Here is a 16,466-nt window from a genome sequence, read left to right as displayed (position 1 = left end):
AAAACTTTATTCTGGCTGTGTGTTTATTTAACTCTTTCACTACTATAGGATTAGTAATGGATAGGTGTCTTATTGATGCATCTCCATTACTATCCGGGCTTAATGTCACCTTACAAAGGTAACATGCACCCCTTATTACCCTCTATGCTACCGCTACAGGGCAGAGAGGCTAAGTGCCGGAATTGGCGCATCTTACAGATGCGCCTATTATTTTTGTTTTCAAACATGTGCACACAAATTATGTTGTAAATATTGCAAATAAAATAAATATTTTAAACGAATATCCGTGCCACTAATTTCTTTGAGTTTGGTCCATAGTTCCGGTGGTTGGTTTTTGCTATACATGTGAGTGGTCTCCACTCTTTCTCCTTTGTTGCACTGGGGTTCATTGAAAGGTTCCATAGAAGTATAAAATTCTTCTGGTCAGATGAGACAAAGTAGAGCTTTTTGGGCAAAGGCATCAAAATAGAGTTTATAGGAGAAAAAAAGAGGCATTCAAAGAAAAGAACACTGTCCCTACAGTCAAACATGGCGGAGGTTCCCTGATGTTTTGGGGTTGCTTTGCTGCCTCTGGCACTGGACTGTTTGACCGTGTGCATGGCATTATGAAGTCTGAAGACTACCAACAAATTTTGCAGCACAATGACCCAAAACACACTTCAAAAAGCACTAGAAAATGGTTGAGAGAAAGCACTGGAGACTTCTAAGGTGGCCAGCAATGAGTCCAGACCTGAATCCCATAGAACACCTGTGGAGAGATCTAAATATGGCAGTTTGGAGAAGGCACCCTTCAAATATCAGGGACCTGGAGCAGTTTGCCAAAGAAGAATGGTCTAAAATTGCAGCAGAGCATTGTAAGAAACTCATTGATGGTTCCCGGAAGTGGTTTAGTTATTTTGGCTAAAGGTTGTGCAACCAAGTATTAGTCTGAGGGTGCCAATACTTTTGTCTGGCCCATTTTTGGAGTTTTGTGTGAAATGATCAATGTTTTGCTTTTTGCTTCATTCTCATTTGTGTTTTTTCATTTAAGACAAATTAAATGAAGGGTTTCTATGGGTGAGCTGCCGCAGAGCATAGGCGCCATATCCGCTGAACAGTAGGGTGCCAACCCCCACAGCCAGGCAGGATTTTGTATCAGTAGGGAACAGTATAGTGAGGTACTACAGTTGTGGACAAAAGTATTGACACCCCTGCAATTCTGTCAGATAATCCTCAGTTTCTTCCTGAAAATAATTGCAAACACAAATTCTTTGGTATTAGTGAGGAAAGACACTCATCATACATGATGTCCAGACATGCTTCAACGCATTTCACCTATTAGGATCATCAGGAGGCTCAGATATGTGGATGCTACATCATATTTTCTGTCATGTACACGCCTCAAAGTGACCTTAAATGTAAAAATGAGAAATCGCTGGTCAACTTTCAACCCTTATAACTTCCTAACTAAAAAAAATTTGTTTCCAAAATCATGCTGATGAAAAGTAGACGTGTGATAAATGTTATTTACTATTTTGTGTGATATATCCTCTCTGATTTAAGGGCATAAAAATTCAAAGTGTGAAAATTACAAAATGTTAAAAATTTGCCCCATATTTCCATTTTTTTAAATAAATACAAGTAATATCAAAGAAATCGAAGAACATGAAGTACAGTATGTTAAAAAAAATCAGCGCGATCCATTAAAGTGTCCCAGAGTTATAACCTCCTAAATTGACAGTGGTCAGAATTGTAAAAATTGGCCTGGTCATTAAGCTTCAAAATTGGCTCCATCACTAAGGGGTTAAGTATGGACTTGTTGCATTATTGCTGCAGAGTGTTTTCTTCTCTCTTCTCTTTTCAGGCTCCATGTCGGTGTTGGACCGCAATGACTTGTCACATCATACAGAGACATTGTGAAATCTGAAGATTTCTGACTGGGAGTGTTGTGTCCCATGAATGTGAACAACTTGTAATGTATATTCTATATTATGCAGTGCATTCTGTTGTTGCTATGGAGAAGCTCTTCCATCTAAGTTTGTCCCTTTGTCTCTTCTGTAGTTGATGATGTTAGCTCTTGCTCCTCCCTTCTTCACTATCTGTTTGCTGTAGCCATCTTTGGATGCACATGTATACTCCTCTGGGATTACTCTTTCTACCTGCTGCATTGTACTTAGTACAAGATTTCAGAGAATAACAACTCTCTATTTCCTGGACTCTTATTACAAGTACAGCTGACTTGGTACTATCTGAGGACGCCTGGCATGTGAGTACAACAATCAGTTATCTAAGGGATTGATGACTGAGGATTTAGAGACTCATACTGCCAGAATACCTTCTTTGTTACCCTGCCTGTTGGGCTGGTGTACTGCAGGGTACAGGAGAGCCCCTTCTTCCCTGGCTGGGGGGAAGGGGACAGACGAAGGGCTAATCTAGGAGATAGGGCAAAGGCGGAGGCCCCAATGTCTTCTTCATCTGAAGTATCCTGGGGAACAGGGCGAGATAGGGCCAGGAAAGGTGCACCTGGTCCAAGGTCACTCGCCAGTCAAATCGAGACATTATCTCCTACCGCAATAAAAATTTTTGATCTGTGATGGATCCCATCTCATCTATGACAGGGCAGTAGCAGCAGCTCAGTCTGGAGGTGGCAGATTTTGCAGTAGTTTCACCGCACCCTATTACATCTGGTTTGGGGGGTCTCGCTCTCCAGGCAAACCATTGTGAAGGCCAAGGTCACATTACTGCACAGGTTCTCTGGGGGCATGTTTGTGGTGTTCCATGAGGCCTGCAAACTTTATTTCAGGTTGAGTATCCTCAGGTACAGAGGAACGGGTGGGGATTGTAATCTCGCTCCTCCAGGGGGACCCCAAGCATGTGTGTTTTCTCTCTCGTCTGACTCAGTCACTCTGGACGGTGGAGGGATTTTTTCAGGTTCTGGGCCTTGAGTATGATGACCCCAATAACATCTCCCTGGCTGAATCCACTCTACACCAACTTCAGCAAGGAGACCGCCTGGCAGAGGAATATGGCTCCGAATTCCAGAGGTCGGCCATGGACACTAGGTGGAATGACCCGGCCCTCTGTAGTCAGTTCTGTGAGGGCCTCTCAGTGAGACTAACATATGTTCTCTATAAGACTCCTGACTCCCTTGAGGCAGCCATGTCTCTGGTGATCCGAGTTGCTAGCCGTTTTCACCAGAGACATAGGGAGTCACCTCTGGGGGGGAGTTCTGAGGTCGAGGGTGGTCAGTACTGAGCCAACTGTGGAACCCATGCAGGTAGGTAGGGCGTCTCATGCTGGCGTAAGGGGTGTGTGCTTCTGTTGTTGTAAATAGGGCTATTTTGTGAGCATGTCCTCCCCAACCTCTATTCAACCGCTGGAAAAACCAGTGGGTCCGGGTTGCAGGGAGGTTGGCCACTCGAGTGTACTTATTACTTCTGTGGGTAAGACTCATTTTTTTTTTAACAGCTACTTTGTACATGGGTGAAAATAAGGTAGACGTTTCCATCTTCCTGGACAGTGGGGTGGGGTTTCATTTGGCTGATGCTAAGTTCAACCAGGACCAAGGCCTCGTCCGACATACATTGTCCAGACCTATACCAATTATGGCTATTGACTCTGCCCCCCTAAAACAGGGGCACTTTATGCAGGTGGTTCATGACATGCGGGTACAGGTGGGGGCCATACACTCTGAGGTGTTAAACTGCTACGTGCTTGAGGGACTGCTCTCACCTTTGGTACTGGGACTTCCTTGGCTTACTCTGCACAATCTTGAAATTGATTGGCAGACACAGAAAGTGGTTAATTGGAGTACATACTGTCAAGAACACTACTTGGGTACCCAGTTGGCTGGGGTATACCCAGTCTGTGCCCCATTACCTGTCAAACTTTGGGGATGTGTTTTCTGAGCAGGGGAGCCAAGAACTCCCCATCATCCTTATGATTGTGCCATTAATCTGGTTCCTGGTGCCAAGCTGCCCAAGAGCAGACGCTATAACATCTCAGGTCCAGAGAGGCAGACCATGAAAGACTATATTACGGAAAGTCGGATTAACCCTCCGTCAGGGGCAACTGATCTGACAGGCGCAGCTCACTTAGTTTCATTTCTCTATTTTCAGTGGTTTGTCTGGGAAACACCCTCCTCCCAGTACCTTCCTAACTTTAAAGGCTGTGTGAAACCTGAGCAGCCTCTTGTCCTGCAGAGCTGCAGGAGATCAGATATCAGTGTTTTGGCTTCTCCGGCTCATTGCCCCTGAATGCGTCACACCTTTGACGGTTAGAATTTGCTGTTTTTATTCATCCCAATTGGTTTTTTAGCTTGTTTTATGAATAGCTAGTGCTCAATTTGTGGATTTGTCATAGAAGGTTTTGTTAGAAATAACAGTGTGCTTCTCAGGCACATTGCGCCCTAACACATATTCTCTCTCTTGCTTCAGCTTTTGTTCAGAAATGGCGAGGAGAATATTTGACTTGTCCAATTCCCTTCATGTTGAGCAAGTGCAAAATATACTGCTTGATGATGAGACAGACCCCTTACAGCTAGAAGATTTAGGGGAAGAAAGTGACATTGATTCAGAAGATGATGTGGAAGAATGTCCAGATGTGTCTGATACAGATCAAGATGGAGAGAGTGAGGAGGATGCTCAAGACATAGAAACATATTACGTTTCTGGTTATTAAACATTTTTTTCCACCTTATTATGTGTATTCTCATTTATTACATTCCTATTAAGGTAACTGATCACTTTTAGAGCATTGAAATTTTTAAAAAAGGAAAATATAGCCAATTTTCTAGCCTGTGCCGGACAGGCGCAATGCCCCTAAACTCGTTATGAAACATATTGCCCCTAACGGAGGGTTAAGGGTCATATCAGACCTTCCTCATCTCCCATTGCTGCGGGGTTTTTTGTCAAGAAAAAAAAGATGGGGGTTACGTCCTTGCCTGGATTTCCGGGAACTCAGTGCGACCACTGTCATTCATCTGTACCCACTTCCCCTGATTCCTGACTTCTTTAATCAAATTGTTGGAGCAAAATGGTTCTCTAAGATGGAACTCAGGGGGGCGTACAACCTCATCCGCATTAAAGAGGGGGATGAGTGAAAGACTCCATTCAATATGCCAGAAGGACACTATGAGAATCTTGTAATGCCTTTTGGGCCGACAAATGCGCCCGTCGTCTTTCAGCACTTTAATGACATCTTTAGTCAGCTGGTAGGCAAGTTTGTTATAATCTACCTGGAGGATATTCTGAACTATTCACCTGACCTTGAGTCACACCAGGTACATGTCAGGCAGGTCTTACACATACTGCATGACAATATATTGTATGTCAAACCCGAGAAGAGTATGTTCTCGGTTGAGATCCCTTTCCTTGGATATGTATTGTCTGCCACCAGTTTTCGCATGGATCCAGCTTAAGTCTGTACCCATGTCTGCAGGGAACACTAATCCTGGTGGTGGTGGACAGGTTCAGTAAAATGTCTCATTTTATAGATTTACCAGCTTTGTCTAATGCCAAATCTCAGGCACAAATTTTTGTCAGGGAAATATTTAGACTGCATGGGATTACTACCAATATTGTTTCTGATCAGGGGGTGAAGTGTATCTCCAAATTTTGGAGGGCATTTTGCACCTATCTGGGGATCCATTTATAATTTTCTTCTGCTTTTCACAGGCAGACTGGTTAATCGGACTTTAGAGACATCTCAGATGTTTCATGTCTGAGAATCAGGAGAACTGGGTTACCTACTAACCGTTCGCTGAATTCACAGTAAATAATTGTCAGGAATCAACCGGTAAGTATATATATATGGCAGGGGTGACTAATAGTTTGCGAAACATGGGTTCCAAATATAAGTGTGGTTGATCGGAGACATTTGGTGGGTCCAGATCTGTGTGTTGGTTACTTGGTGTGGCTGGCGTAGAGAAACATTAAGCTGAAGGTTAAGTCTGGGAAACTGGGTCCCAGGTTTATCGGTCCTTATAAGATCTTAGCCATCGTCAATCCAGTAGCATTCCGCCTTGCTTTACCACCTACCTTTATAATCCATAACATTTTTCACCATTCGCTTCTCAAGAAGTTCATGGCATCTGCAGTAACTTCACCTCTACCACCTTCTCCTGCCATTATTGATGGTATTCTGGAGTTCCAGATAGCAAAGGTCTTAGACTCTCATCATGTTTGTCAGTCGCTTCAATATATGGTACATTGGAAGGGGTACAGTCCTGAGGAGAGGATGTGGGTACCAGGTTCTGATATCCATGTCGCCAGACTGGTTCGGGCCTTTCATGTTGCACAACCAGATAAACCTGGCCCTGAGGTTCCGAGGTCCTTCATAGAAGAGGGGGTACTGTCACGGGTTTACCGCAATGGAGCGGAGCAAGAAGGCCGCAGCATCTGGTGGCTCCTACTCCGCCGCTGAGAAGCACTTCTCCAGTTTATTAAACGTGTTTATTTCTTCCAGCAGAACAGGGGTTAATCGGCCATGTTAGAAATTCCTGCATTTAGCTGTGCTGGGTTATTAACTCCTTTTCCCTATAAAATCTGTGCTCAATTATCAAGTCCTTGTCTGAGTTAGCAATTGTTGCAAGACATAGGATTGAGAGAAGTTGGTTATGAGTGCTGGAGGAGTGTATTAGCGACTGTTGTCTGGTTTGTAAGCTTGGCAATTCCCTATCCTTCCATTTTGCTTTCTTCCCCCTCCCTACACACCCTAGTGAATACCTCGTTATATGGGTATATTTTGTGTGTGTGGAGTTTTCAGTTTACCCTTGTCTTTGTTACCGTCAGGTTGGTGTACTGTAGTACTGACCCCTCTTCCCTGGGTGTGGGAAGGGGATAGATGAAGGGCTAATTTAGGAGACAGGGCAAGGGTGGAGGCCCCAGCATCTTTGCCATCTGAAGTATCCCAGGGAACAGGGTGAGCTAGGGTGCCCACTAGTGATAGAGCCAGGAAAGGTGCCCCTGGTCCTAGGTCACTCGCCAGTGTTGAATCGTAATAATCATGCTAGAGAATTTTACTACAATTAAAGATACTCTGATGTTTACTTCAGCCACGGAGTAAAAATGTCCTGCAACCAGCACTTGTTGACCCACATAAGATTTGGTACCACCATTTCATATCACGTTGGGGCTAATAACTTTGTAAAGGCAATGCAAAAAAATATATGCGAATTGAGATATTGATTTGGCTTTTATTCCAAGTCATATTGCCAGACTCGTTAAAGGGTTGATTGTGACTTGTAGGTTCACTACTTCCAACAGGTGGCACTATAGAGTTTAAGTCCTCTTTTTCTCTGAAGAGGCAATTTGCATATTAAATTTCCCAGAGGAGCATTGCACAGCAAATGGGCCTCCTTGTCTTGACAAGCCAGAGCTGGTGTGTCGCTCTCCACAAGGAGAGACCTTACCCCTTAGGCTGGGATCACACATGCGAGAAATACGTCTGCGTCTCGCATGGTAATACCCGGCATTGCCGCCGTCACTCAGGAGCGGAGAGTGCGGCCGCATAGCAATACATGCGGCCGCACGCTCCGCCAGAGTTACGGCGGCAATGCCGGGTATTACCATGCGAGACTCGGACGTATTTCTCGCATGTGTGATCCCGGCCTTAGACCTCAGTCCAGAGCCTCTCACCTAGCCAAATCAGTTCTCATGCTTCGCAAGACTCGTTAAAGGGTTGATTGTGACTTGTAGGATCGCTACTTCCAACAGGTTGCACTGTAGAGTTCAAGTCCTCCTTTTCTCTGAAGAGGCAATTTACATATAAAAATATAAAAGCATTCAAGTGTCCCATTGATACATTTTTAAGACTAAGTGAAGCAAAGATGAAGGCGTATTTATTGGACCTCAGATTCGTAAGCTTCTTCAAGATGAGGAGTTTCTTCATTTGCTGCAGGGCAAGGATAACGCTGCATGAATAGCATACACATTAGTGGTAACTACATTTTTGGGGAAACTCAAGAGAAGATAACGATGAAGAGTTGGTGAAAAATTGAAAAGTCTCCTCAAAACATATGAGGCTCTTGGCTGTAACATATCCTTCAAAATTCATTTTTTACATTCGCATCTAGACTTATTTCCACCAAACTGCAGAGCAGTGAGCGACGAGCACAGTGAGAGATTTCACCAAGATATTGCGGCTTTGAAGAAAAGATATTAAGGAAAATTTAATCCATCATTGCTTGCAGTTTACTGTTGGACAATTATAAGAGATGATCCGATGCAGGAGTACCGTAGACGAGCAAAAAAGTTGTCAATGAATGAAGGGCAAATGTTGTAGTGCAATTTCTGTACCTGTTTATTACTCGCAATACTGTTTACACAGGTTTTAGCTATTTGAATTGTTGTCAAGTTTCCTCTAAATAAATATCAAGAATTTGGTATAAAAAAAATATTCTGCATCTTTATATTTGCAAAAATAATAATGTTTCAAAGTACTGAAACTTTTATGCATTAATTATATGTAGCACTAAAAGGAAAACTCTGTCACAGAAATGAGCCAACTAAAAATATTCATTAGAAACAAAAATTTAGATATTGTTACAAGTGACTTTCACACCTATAGGATATCTAGGCAAAGGGATACATGTGCAAAGACAGATATACGAAAAAGCTGCACAAGACAAAAAAGAGATTAAAATGAAAAAACGTCTCTGTGCTATATAGTGTGTGCGGCATTTAGTCCTATAAGATACATCCCATAGAATGTAAGTCCGCAAGGACAGGGTCCTCTCCCCTCTGTACCAGTCTGTCATTGTAAATTTGTTTACTGTAAACGATATCTATAACTCTGTACGTAATCCCTTTCTCATGTACAGCACCATGGAATTAATGGTGCTATATAAATAAATAATAAAGATACCATTTATACTAATCCCTATCAATTGTGCAAATACTTGCTTGATAAATTGAATGGTTAATCACACATAGCAAATTCCAATAAAAAAGGACATATTCAAAACAACACATATATTCAAAACAACACATATAGTTAAACATCATACACCATGCAATGAAAACTGGCAATCCAACAGCCGTAGTTGATAAAGTGAATACCACGGTTGGCAATCGTAGTTCGTTATTTACTAAGGCCAATTGTTAATGGAGTTATTCATATAATAATTTTTGTTGATTTTAGTTAAACCCGTTGTAGTGACAATTCTTTAATAGTTATTAGCCACAGCTGGGGAAGACAGTCCAATAGTCGTGCACAGTTTTGATCTTTGTGTTGCCTTAGCCAGAGGTCAACAAAATAAAGTAGCATTTAATCTTGTGTCAGTTCTATGCAGCACGGACTATAAAGTCATGTGTCAATGGCTTTACATTGATGCTTGCAAATAATGAAGCATGGTGTTAAACTTGTAACACAAATAGATATCCTTGTGGTAAATACCGTACATCCATCCACATTTCCACTGGTATAGGGAAGATACTTGCACGAGTTGGTGGAAAGAATTCTCAAAAGTTCACTGCAGCACACCTCAATGCAGGGAGTCCCGGCTGGTGACTCACCAGATGTGGTTCGGTTCGCGTATAGTAGTAGTCGGCAGTGACGTTGCTCGTGTACGGAGTCCCAAAGGGTTGTACTTTGCCTCACGCTTTAAGGAGATACTGCTGTCTCCTTCATCAGAGGGTATTGCCCTCATTCTGAACATGAAAATGGCTTCTCCTATGTGTGAGTTCTCTGATGTTTGAAAAGAACCTTTTTATTTGTAAAACATTTCCTATATTCTGAACATGAAAAAGGCTTCTCCCCTGTGTGAATTCTCTCATGTGTAACAAGAGAGGATTTATTTATAAAACATTTCCTACATTCTGTACACGAAAATGGCTTTTTACCGTGTGAGTTCTCTGGTGTTTAAGATAACTTGATTTCTGATTAAAACATTTCCCACATTCTGAACATGAAAATGGCTTCTCCCCTGTGTGAGTTCTCTGATGTGTAACAAGACATGATTTATTTATAAAACATTTCCCACATTCTGAACATGAAAATGGTTTCTCCCCTGTGTGAGTTCTCTGATGTCTAACAAAAGCTGATTTCTGATTAAAACATTTCCCACATTCTGAACATGAAAATGGCTTCTCCCCTGTGTGAGTTCTCTGATGTGTAACAAGAGAGGATTTATTTCCAAAACATCTTCCACATTCTGAACATGAAAATGGCTTCTCCCCTGTATGAGTTCTCTGGTGTTTAACAAAACTTGATTTCTGACTAAAACATTTCCCACATTCTGAACATGAAAATGGCTTCTCCCCTGTGTGAATTCTCTGATGTGTAACAAGAGATGATTTATTTATAAAACATTTCCCACATTCTGAACAAGAAAATGGCTTCTCCCCTGTGTGAGTTCTCTGATGTCTAACAAAAGCTGATTTCTGACTAAAACATTTCCCACATTCTGAACATGAAAATGGCTTTTCCCCTGTGTGAGTTCTCCAATGTGTAACAAGAGTTGCTTTGTCTGTAAACCATTTCCCACATTCTGAACATGTAAATGGCTTCTCCCCTGTGTGAGGTCTCTGATGTTGGATAAGATCCCTTTTATTTGTAAAACATTTCCCACATTCTGAACAGGAAAATGGCTTATACCCTGTGTGAGTTCTCTGATGTCTAACAAGAGCTGATTTCACTGTAAAACATTTCCCACATTCTGAACATGAAAACGGCTTCTCCCCTGTGTGAGTTCTCTGATGTTTAACAATAGTTGATTTCCACTTAAAACATTTCCCACATTCTGAACATGATAAAGGCTTCTCCCCTGTGTGATTTCTTTGGTGTCTAACAAGTTGTGATTTCTGGTTAAAGCATTTTCCACACATGGAACAAGAATAGCTTTTCTCTGCTGTGTGAATTTTTTTATGTTTAAGAAAACACTTTTCAAGGGGAAAACTATTTCCATATCCTGAACGTGAAAATGGCTTTTTTGCTTTAGGAGCTATTTGTTTTTTAATGCTTGCATTGTTACTTTTATTTTCCTTAGTAGTTGGTAATGAATCAGAAGACAGGACCTGTTTCATAAGATCATATGACAGATCTTTTTTGGGAAAGGATGATGGTATATCTGGAGTAACGGCATTCACTTCAATTGTATCCTGTGGGATATTAAGATCATCTGATTTAAAAACTGAAGATGTCAACTCTCCCTCTGATCTCCTAGTACAGTCATCTGCTAAGAAAAAAACACAATTATTTATTAATAAAATATCCTTGAATTTAATATTTTTCTACTTAAAATGTTTGTACAAATGGCAAGTTATGTAAAAATATTTAATTATTCAGCAGGACAATGACAGTTCACACTCTAATAAAAAACCTCATAAGATGAACTAGTGGATGGTGGTGTTCAACTGTTTGTTCTATGGGAAATTGACACTCTTAAAATGCTATTTGGCTTATGATAGCATACCAAAGGGTCTGTCAGTATACAAATCCCCATCTGCAGATATAGGTGATAAAGTCACCCTGACTGAATGGGATGCTAGGTTTAAAACCTTTCCTTTGTCATTGAGAAAAGGAAAAAATTAACCCCTTCATGACCCAGCCTATTTTGGCCTTAATGACCTTGCCGTTTTTTGCAATTCTGACCAGTGTCCCTTTATGATGTAATAACTCATGAACGCTTCAACGGATCCTAGCGATTCTGAGTTTGTTTTTTCGTGACATATTGGGCTTCATGTTAGTGGTAAATTTAGGTCGATAATTTCTGAGTTTATTTGTGAAAAAAAAACGGAAATTTGGCGAAAATTTTGAAAATTTCGCAATTTTCACATTTTTTATTTTTATTCTGTTAAACCAGAGAGTTATGTGACACAAAATAGTTAATAAATAACGTTTCCCACATGTCTACTTTACATCAGCACAATTTTGGAAACAAATTTTTTTTTTGCTAGGAAGTTATAAGGGTTAAAATTTGACCAGTGATTTCTCATTTTTACAACAAAATTTACAAAACCATTTTTTTTAGGGACCACCTCACATTTGAAGTCATTTTGAGGGTTCTATATGGCTGAAAATACCCAAAAGTGACACCATTCTAAAAACTGCACCCCTCAAGGTGCTCAAAACCACATTCAAGAAGTTTATTAATCCTTCAGGTGTTTCACAGCAGCAGAAGCAACATGGAAGTAAAAAATGAACATTTAACTTTTTAGTCACAAAAATGATCTTTTAGCAACAATTTTTTTATTTTCCCAAGGGTAAAAGGAGAAACTGGACCACGGACGTTGTTGTCCAATTTGTCCTGAGTACGCTGATACCTCATATGTGGGGGTAAACCACTGTTTGGGCGCACGGCAGGGCTCGGAAGGGAAGGAGCGCCTTTTGACTTTTTGAATGAAAAATTGGCTCCAATCTTTAGCAGACACCATGTCAGGTTTGGAGAGCCCCCGTGTGCCTAAACATTGGAGCTCCCCCACAAGTGACCCCATTTTGGAAACTAGACCCCCCAAGGAACTTATCTAGAAGCATAGTGAGCACTTTAAACCCCCAGGTGCTTCACAAATTGATCCGTAAAAATGAAAAAGTACTTTTTTTTTCACAAAAAAATTATTTTAGCCTCAATTTTTTCATTTTCACATGGGCAACAGGATAAAATGGATCCTAAAATTTGTTGGGCAATTTCTCCTGAGTACACCGATACCTCACATGTGGGGGTAAACCACTGTTTGGGCACATGGTAAGGCTCGGAAGGGAAGGAGCGCCATTTGACTTTTTGAATGAAAAATTATCTCCATCGTTAGCGGACACCATGTCGCGTTTGGAAAGCCCCTGTGCGCCTAAACATTGGAGCTCCTCCACAAGTGACCCCATTTTGGAAACTAGACCTCCCAAGGAACTAATCTAGATGTGTGGTGAGCACTTTGATCCCCCAAGTGCTTCACAGAAGTTTATACCGCAGAGCCGTGAAAATAAAAAATAATTTTTCTTTCCTCAAAAATGATTTTTAGCCCAGAATTTTTTATTTTCCCAAGGGTAACAGGAGAAATTGGACCCCAAAAGGTGTTGTCCAGTTTCTCCTGAGTACGCTGATACCCCATATGTGGGGGTAAACCACTGTTTGGGCACAAGTCGGGGCTTGGAAGGGAGGTAGTGACGTTTTGAAATGCAGGCTTTGATGGAGTGGTCTGCGTGCGTCACATTCCATTTGCAGAGCCCCTGATGTGCCTAAACAGTAGAAACCCCCCACAAGTGACCCCATTTTGGAAACTAGACCCCCCAAGAAACTTATCTAGATATGTGGTGAGCACTTTGAACCCCCAAGTGCTTCACAGAAGTTTACAACGTAGAGCCGTGAAAATAAAAAATCATTTTTCTTTCCTTAAAAATGATGTTTTAGCAAGCAATTTTTTATTTTCACAAGGGTAACAGGAGAAACTGGACCCCAATAGTTGTTGCCCAGTTTGTCCTGAGTACACTGATACCCCATATGTGGGGGTAAATCATTGTTTGGGCACAAGTCAGGGCTCGGAAGGGAGGTAGTGACGTTTTGAAATGCAGGCTTTGATGGAGTGGTCTGCGTGCGTCACATTCCATTTGCAGAGCCCCTGATGTGCCTAAACAGTAGAAACCCCCAAGTGACCCCATTTTGGAAACTAGACCCCCCAAGAAACCTATCTAGATGTATAGGGAGCACTTTGAACCCCCAAGTGCTTCACAGAAGTTTATAACGCAGAGCCGTGAAAATAAAAAATCATTTTTCATTCCTCTAAAATTATGTTTTAGCAAGCAATGTTTTATTTTCGCAAGGGTAACAGGAGAAATTGGACCCCAATAATTGTTTCCCAGTTTGTCCTGAGTATGCTGGTACCCCATATGTGGGGGTAAACCACTGTTTGGGCACACGTCGGGGCTCGGAAGGGAGGGAGCACCATTTGACTTTTTGAACGCAAGATTGGCTGGAATCAATGGTGGCGCCACGTTGCGTTTGGAGACCCCTGATGTGCCTAAACAGTGGAAACCCCTCAATTCTAACTCCAACACTAACCCCAACACACCCTTAACCCTAACCCCAACCCTAACCCCAACACACCCCTAACCCTAATCCCAACTCTAGCCATAACCCTAATCACAACCCAACCCCAACACACCCCTAACCACAACCCTAACCCTAATCCCAACCCTAATCCCAACCCTAACCACAACTTTAACCCCAACACACCCCTAACCCTAACCATAACCCTAACCACAAGCCTATTCTTAATCCTATTTCCAACCCTAGCCCTAATTCCAACCCTAACTCTAATTCCAAGCCTAACCCTAAGGCTATGTGCCCACGTTGCAGATTCGTGTGAGATTTTTCCGCACCATTTTTGAAAAATCCGCAGGTAAAAGGCACTGCGTTTTACCTGCGGATTTACCGCGGATTTACAGTGTTTTTTATTTGGATTTCACCTGCGGATTCCTATTGAGGAACAGCTGTAAAACGCTGCGAAATCCGCACAAAGAATTGACATGCTGCGGAAAATACAGCGCAGCATTTCCGCGCTGTATTTTCCGCACCATGGGCACAGCGGATTTGGTTTTCCATAGGTTTACATGGTACTGTAAACCTGATGGAACACTGCTACGAATCCGCAGCGGCCAATCCGCTGCGGATCCGCAGCCAAATCCGCACCGTGTGCACATAGCCTAATTCTAACGCTAACCCTAGTTCTAACCCTAACCCTACCCCTACCCCTAGTTCTAACCCTAGTGGAAAAAAAAATATTTTCTTTATTTTATTAATGTCCCTACCCATGGGGGTGATAAAGGGGGGGGGGGGGTCATTTACTATTTTTTTAATTTTGATCACTGTGATAAGTTTATCACAGTGCTCAAAATGTACATGGAACGAATCTGCCGGCCGGCAGATTCGGCGGGCGCACTGCGCATGCGCCCGCCATTTTGGAAGATGGCGGCGCCCAGGGAGAAGACGGACCGACTTCGGGAGGCTCGGTAAGTATGAGGGGGTGGTGGGGGGGTGGATCGGAGCACAGGGGGGGTGGATGGGAGGTCAAGGGAGCGGACAGGAGCACGGGGGAGCGGACAGGCAGACGGAGGGGGGTACCGGACAGAACGGAGGACTGGGGAGGAGATCGGGGGTGGTGGTGGTGGGGGGGGGGGGGGCAGAACATGATTTCCAGCCATGGCAGATGCTATTGCAGCATCGGCCATGGCTGGATTGCAATATTTCACCATTTTCATAGGTGAAATATTGCAAATTGCTCTGATTGGCTGTTGCACTTTCAACAGCCAATCAGAGCGATCGTAGCCACGTGGGGGCAAAGCCACCCCCCCTGGGCTGAAGTACAACTCCCCCTCTCCCTGCAGATCGGGTGAAATAGGAGTTAACCCTTTCACCCGATCTGCAGGGACGCGATCATTCCATGACGCCACATAGGCGTCATGGGTCGGATTGGCACCGACTTTCATGACGCCTACGTGGCGTCAAAGGTCGGGAAGGGGTTAATGGATAGTAAGAATAAGATATCCAAACTATATGGCAAATTAACACCATATAAAAATCATCCTGAAATTATGAATCTATCCAGAAATATTAGAAATAGAATACTTACAAAGCAAGGAAAAAGAAATTGTCCAAAAAAGACATCGGAAATTGGGCAGAATGTAATATTAGAATGTTGAAGGATAGATAGTTGTTGAAACCTAAGGCTACTTTCACACTAGCGTCGTACGACGCACGTCGCAATGCGACGTACCAAGGCAAACTGTGAGTAAAAAACACAACGGGGGCAGCGGATGCAGTTTTACAATGCATCCGCTGCCCCATTGTGATGTCCGGGGAGGTGGGGGTGGAGTTCCGGCCGCGCATGCGCGGTCGGAAATGGCGGACACGATGCACCAAAAAAAGTTACATGTAACGTTTCTTTGTGCCGACGGTCCGACGCAACACGACGCATCCGTTGCACGACGGTTGCGACGTGTGGCAATCCATCGCAATGCGTCGCTAATGCAAGTCTATGGCGAAAAAACGCATCCTGCAAGCAATTTTGCAGGATGCGTTTTTTTTCCAAAGCGACGCATTGCGACGTGCGTCGTACGACGCTAGTGTGAAAGCAGCCTTAGATGAAATTGAAGGCAGTCCATCTGCTACAGCGATATCAGAGGAAATGTTCTCTATCCACTTAACATCAGATGTTGAGAATACACCATCTCAATTGCCACGGCCCCAGGAACATAGTTCTATCAATTCAGAATTGGATACTCTCCTCTCCACCCACATGAGAACCTGCCATCATCAAAATCCCCTTGGTATAAAGGTATGAGGAATCGGACACATAATTTTGGGCCCTAAAAGGGGCGACTTAGATAAAATTTTGCTACAGTTGGAGGTTTTAATACGAGACGCCCTACATGTATAAACGAAGGCTTCACATATACTCCCTTCCTTTGAAAATATACAGACCTTCGTTGAGTATATATGTTCCTTGTAGATTAAGCATACCCTGTAAAGGTGATAAGTACTGTCACCTCTTCATGAA

At 42.7% G+C, this 16,466-nt stretch overlaps 3 protein-coding genes across 9 annotated transcripts in view; 1 reads left to right on the top strand and 2 right to left on the bottom strand.

Moving 5' to 3' along the window:
- LOC143767994 (uncharacterized) overlaps positions 1-16,466 on the top strand; it is a 688,384-nt gene that overhangs the window by 178,064 nt on the left and 493,854 nt on the right. The window lies entirely within an intron of this gene.
- LOC143768031 (oocyte zinc finger protein XlCOF8.4-like) overlaps positions 1-16,466 on the bottom strand; it is a 408,467-nt gene that overhangs the window by 352,638 nt on the left and 39,363 nt on the right. The window lies entirely within an intron of this gene.
- The window catches only part of LOC143767998 (uncharacterized), a 152,845-nt gene continuing 144,618 nt past the window's right edge, over positions 8,240-16,466 (bottom strand). For 2 of the 6 annotated variants that reach the window (XM_077256614.1, XM_077256611.1), the window contains one exon: positions 8,240-11,155. In XM_077256614.1, coding sequence (XP_077112729.1) covers positions 9,777-11,155 — 1,379 coding nt within the window. In that variant the 3' untranslated portion in view covers positions 8,240-9,776. The remainder of the gene's footprint in view (positions 11,156-16,466) is intronic. The other 4 variants (XM_077256612.1, XM_077256615.1, XM_077256613.1 and 1 more) reach the window with 3 other exon arrangements.

Source organism: Ranitomeya variabilis, chromosome 4 (genome assembly GCF_051348905.1).
Source record: "Ranitomeya variabilis isolate aRanVar5 chromosome 4, aRanVar5.hap1, whole genome shotgun sequence".
Taxonomy (NCBI): Eukaryota; Metazoa; Chordata; class Amphibia; order Anura; family Dendrobatidae; genus Ranitomeya; species Ranitomeya variabilis.
This window is presented reverse-complemented; position numbering and strand designations above follow the sequence as displayed.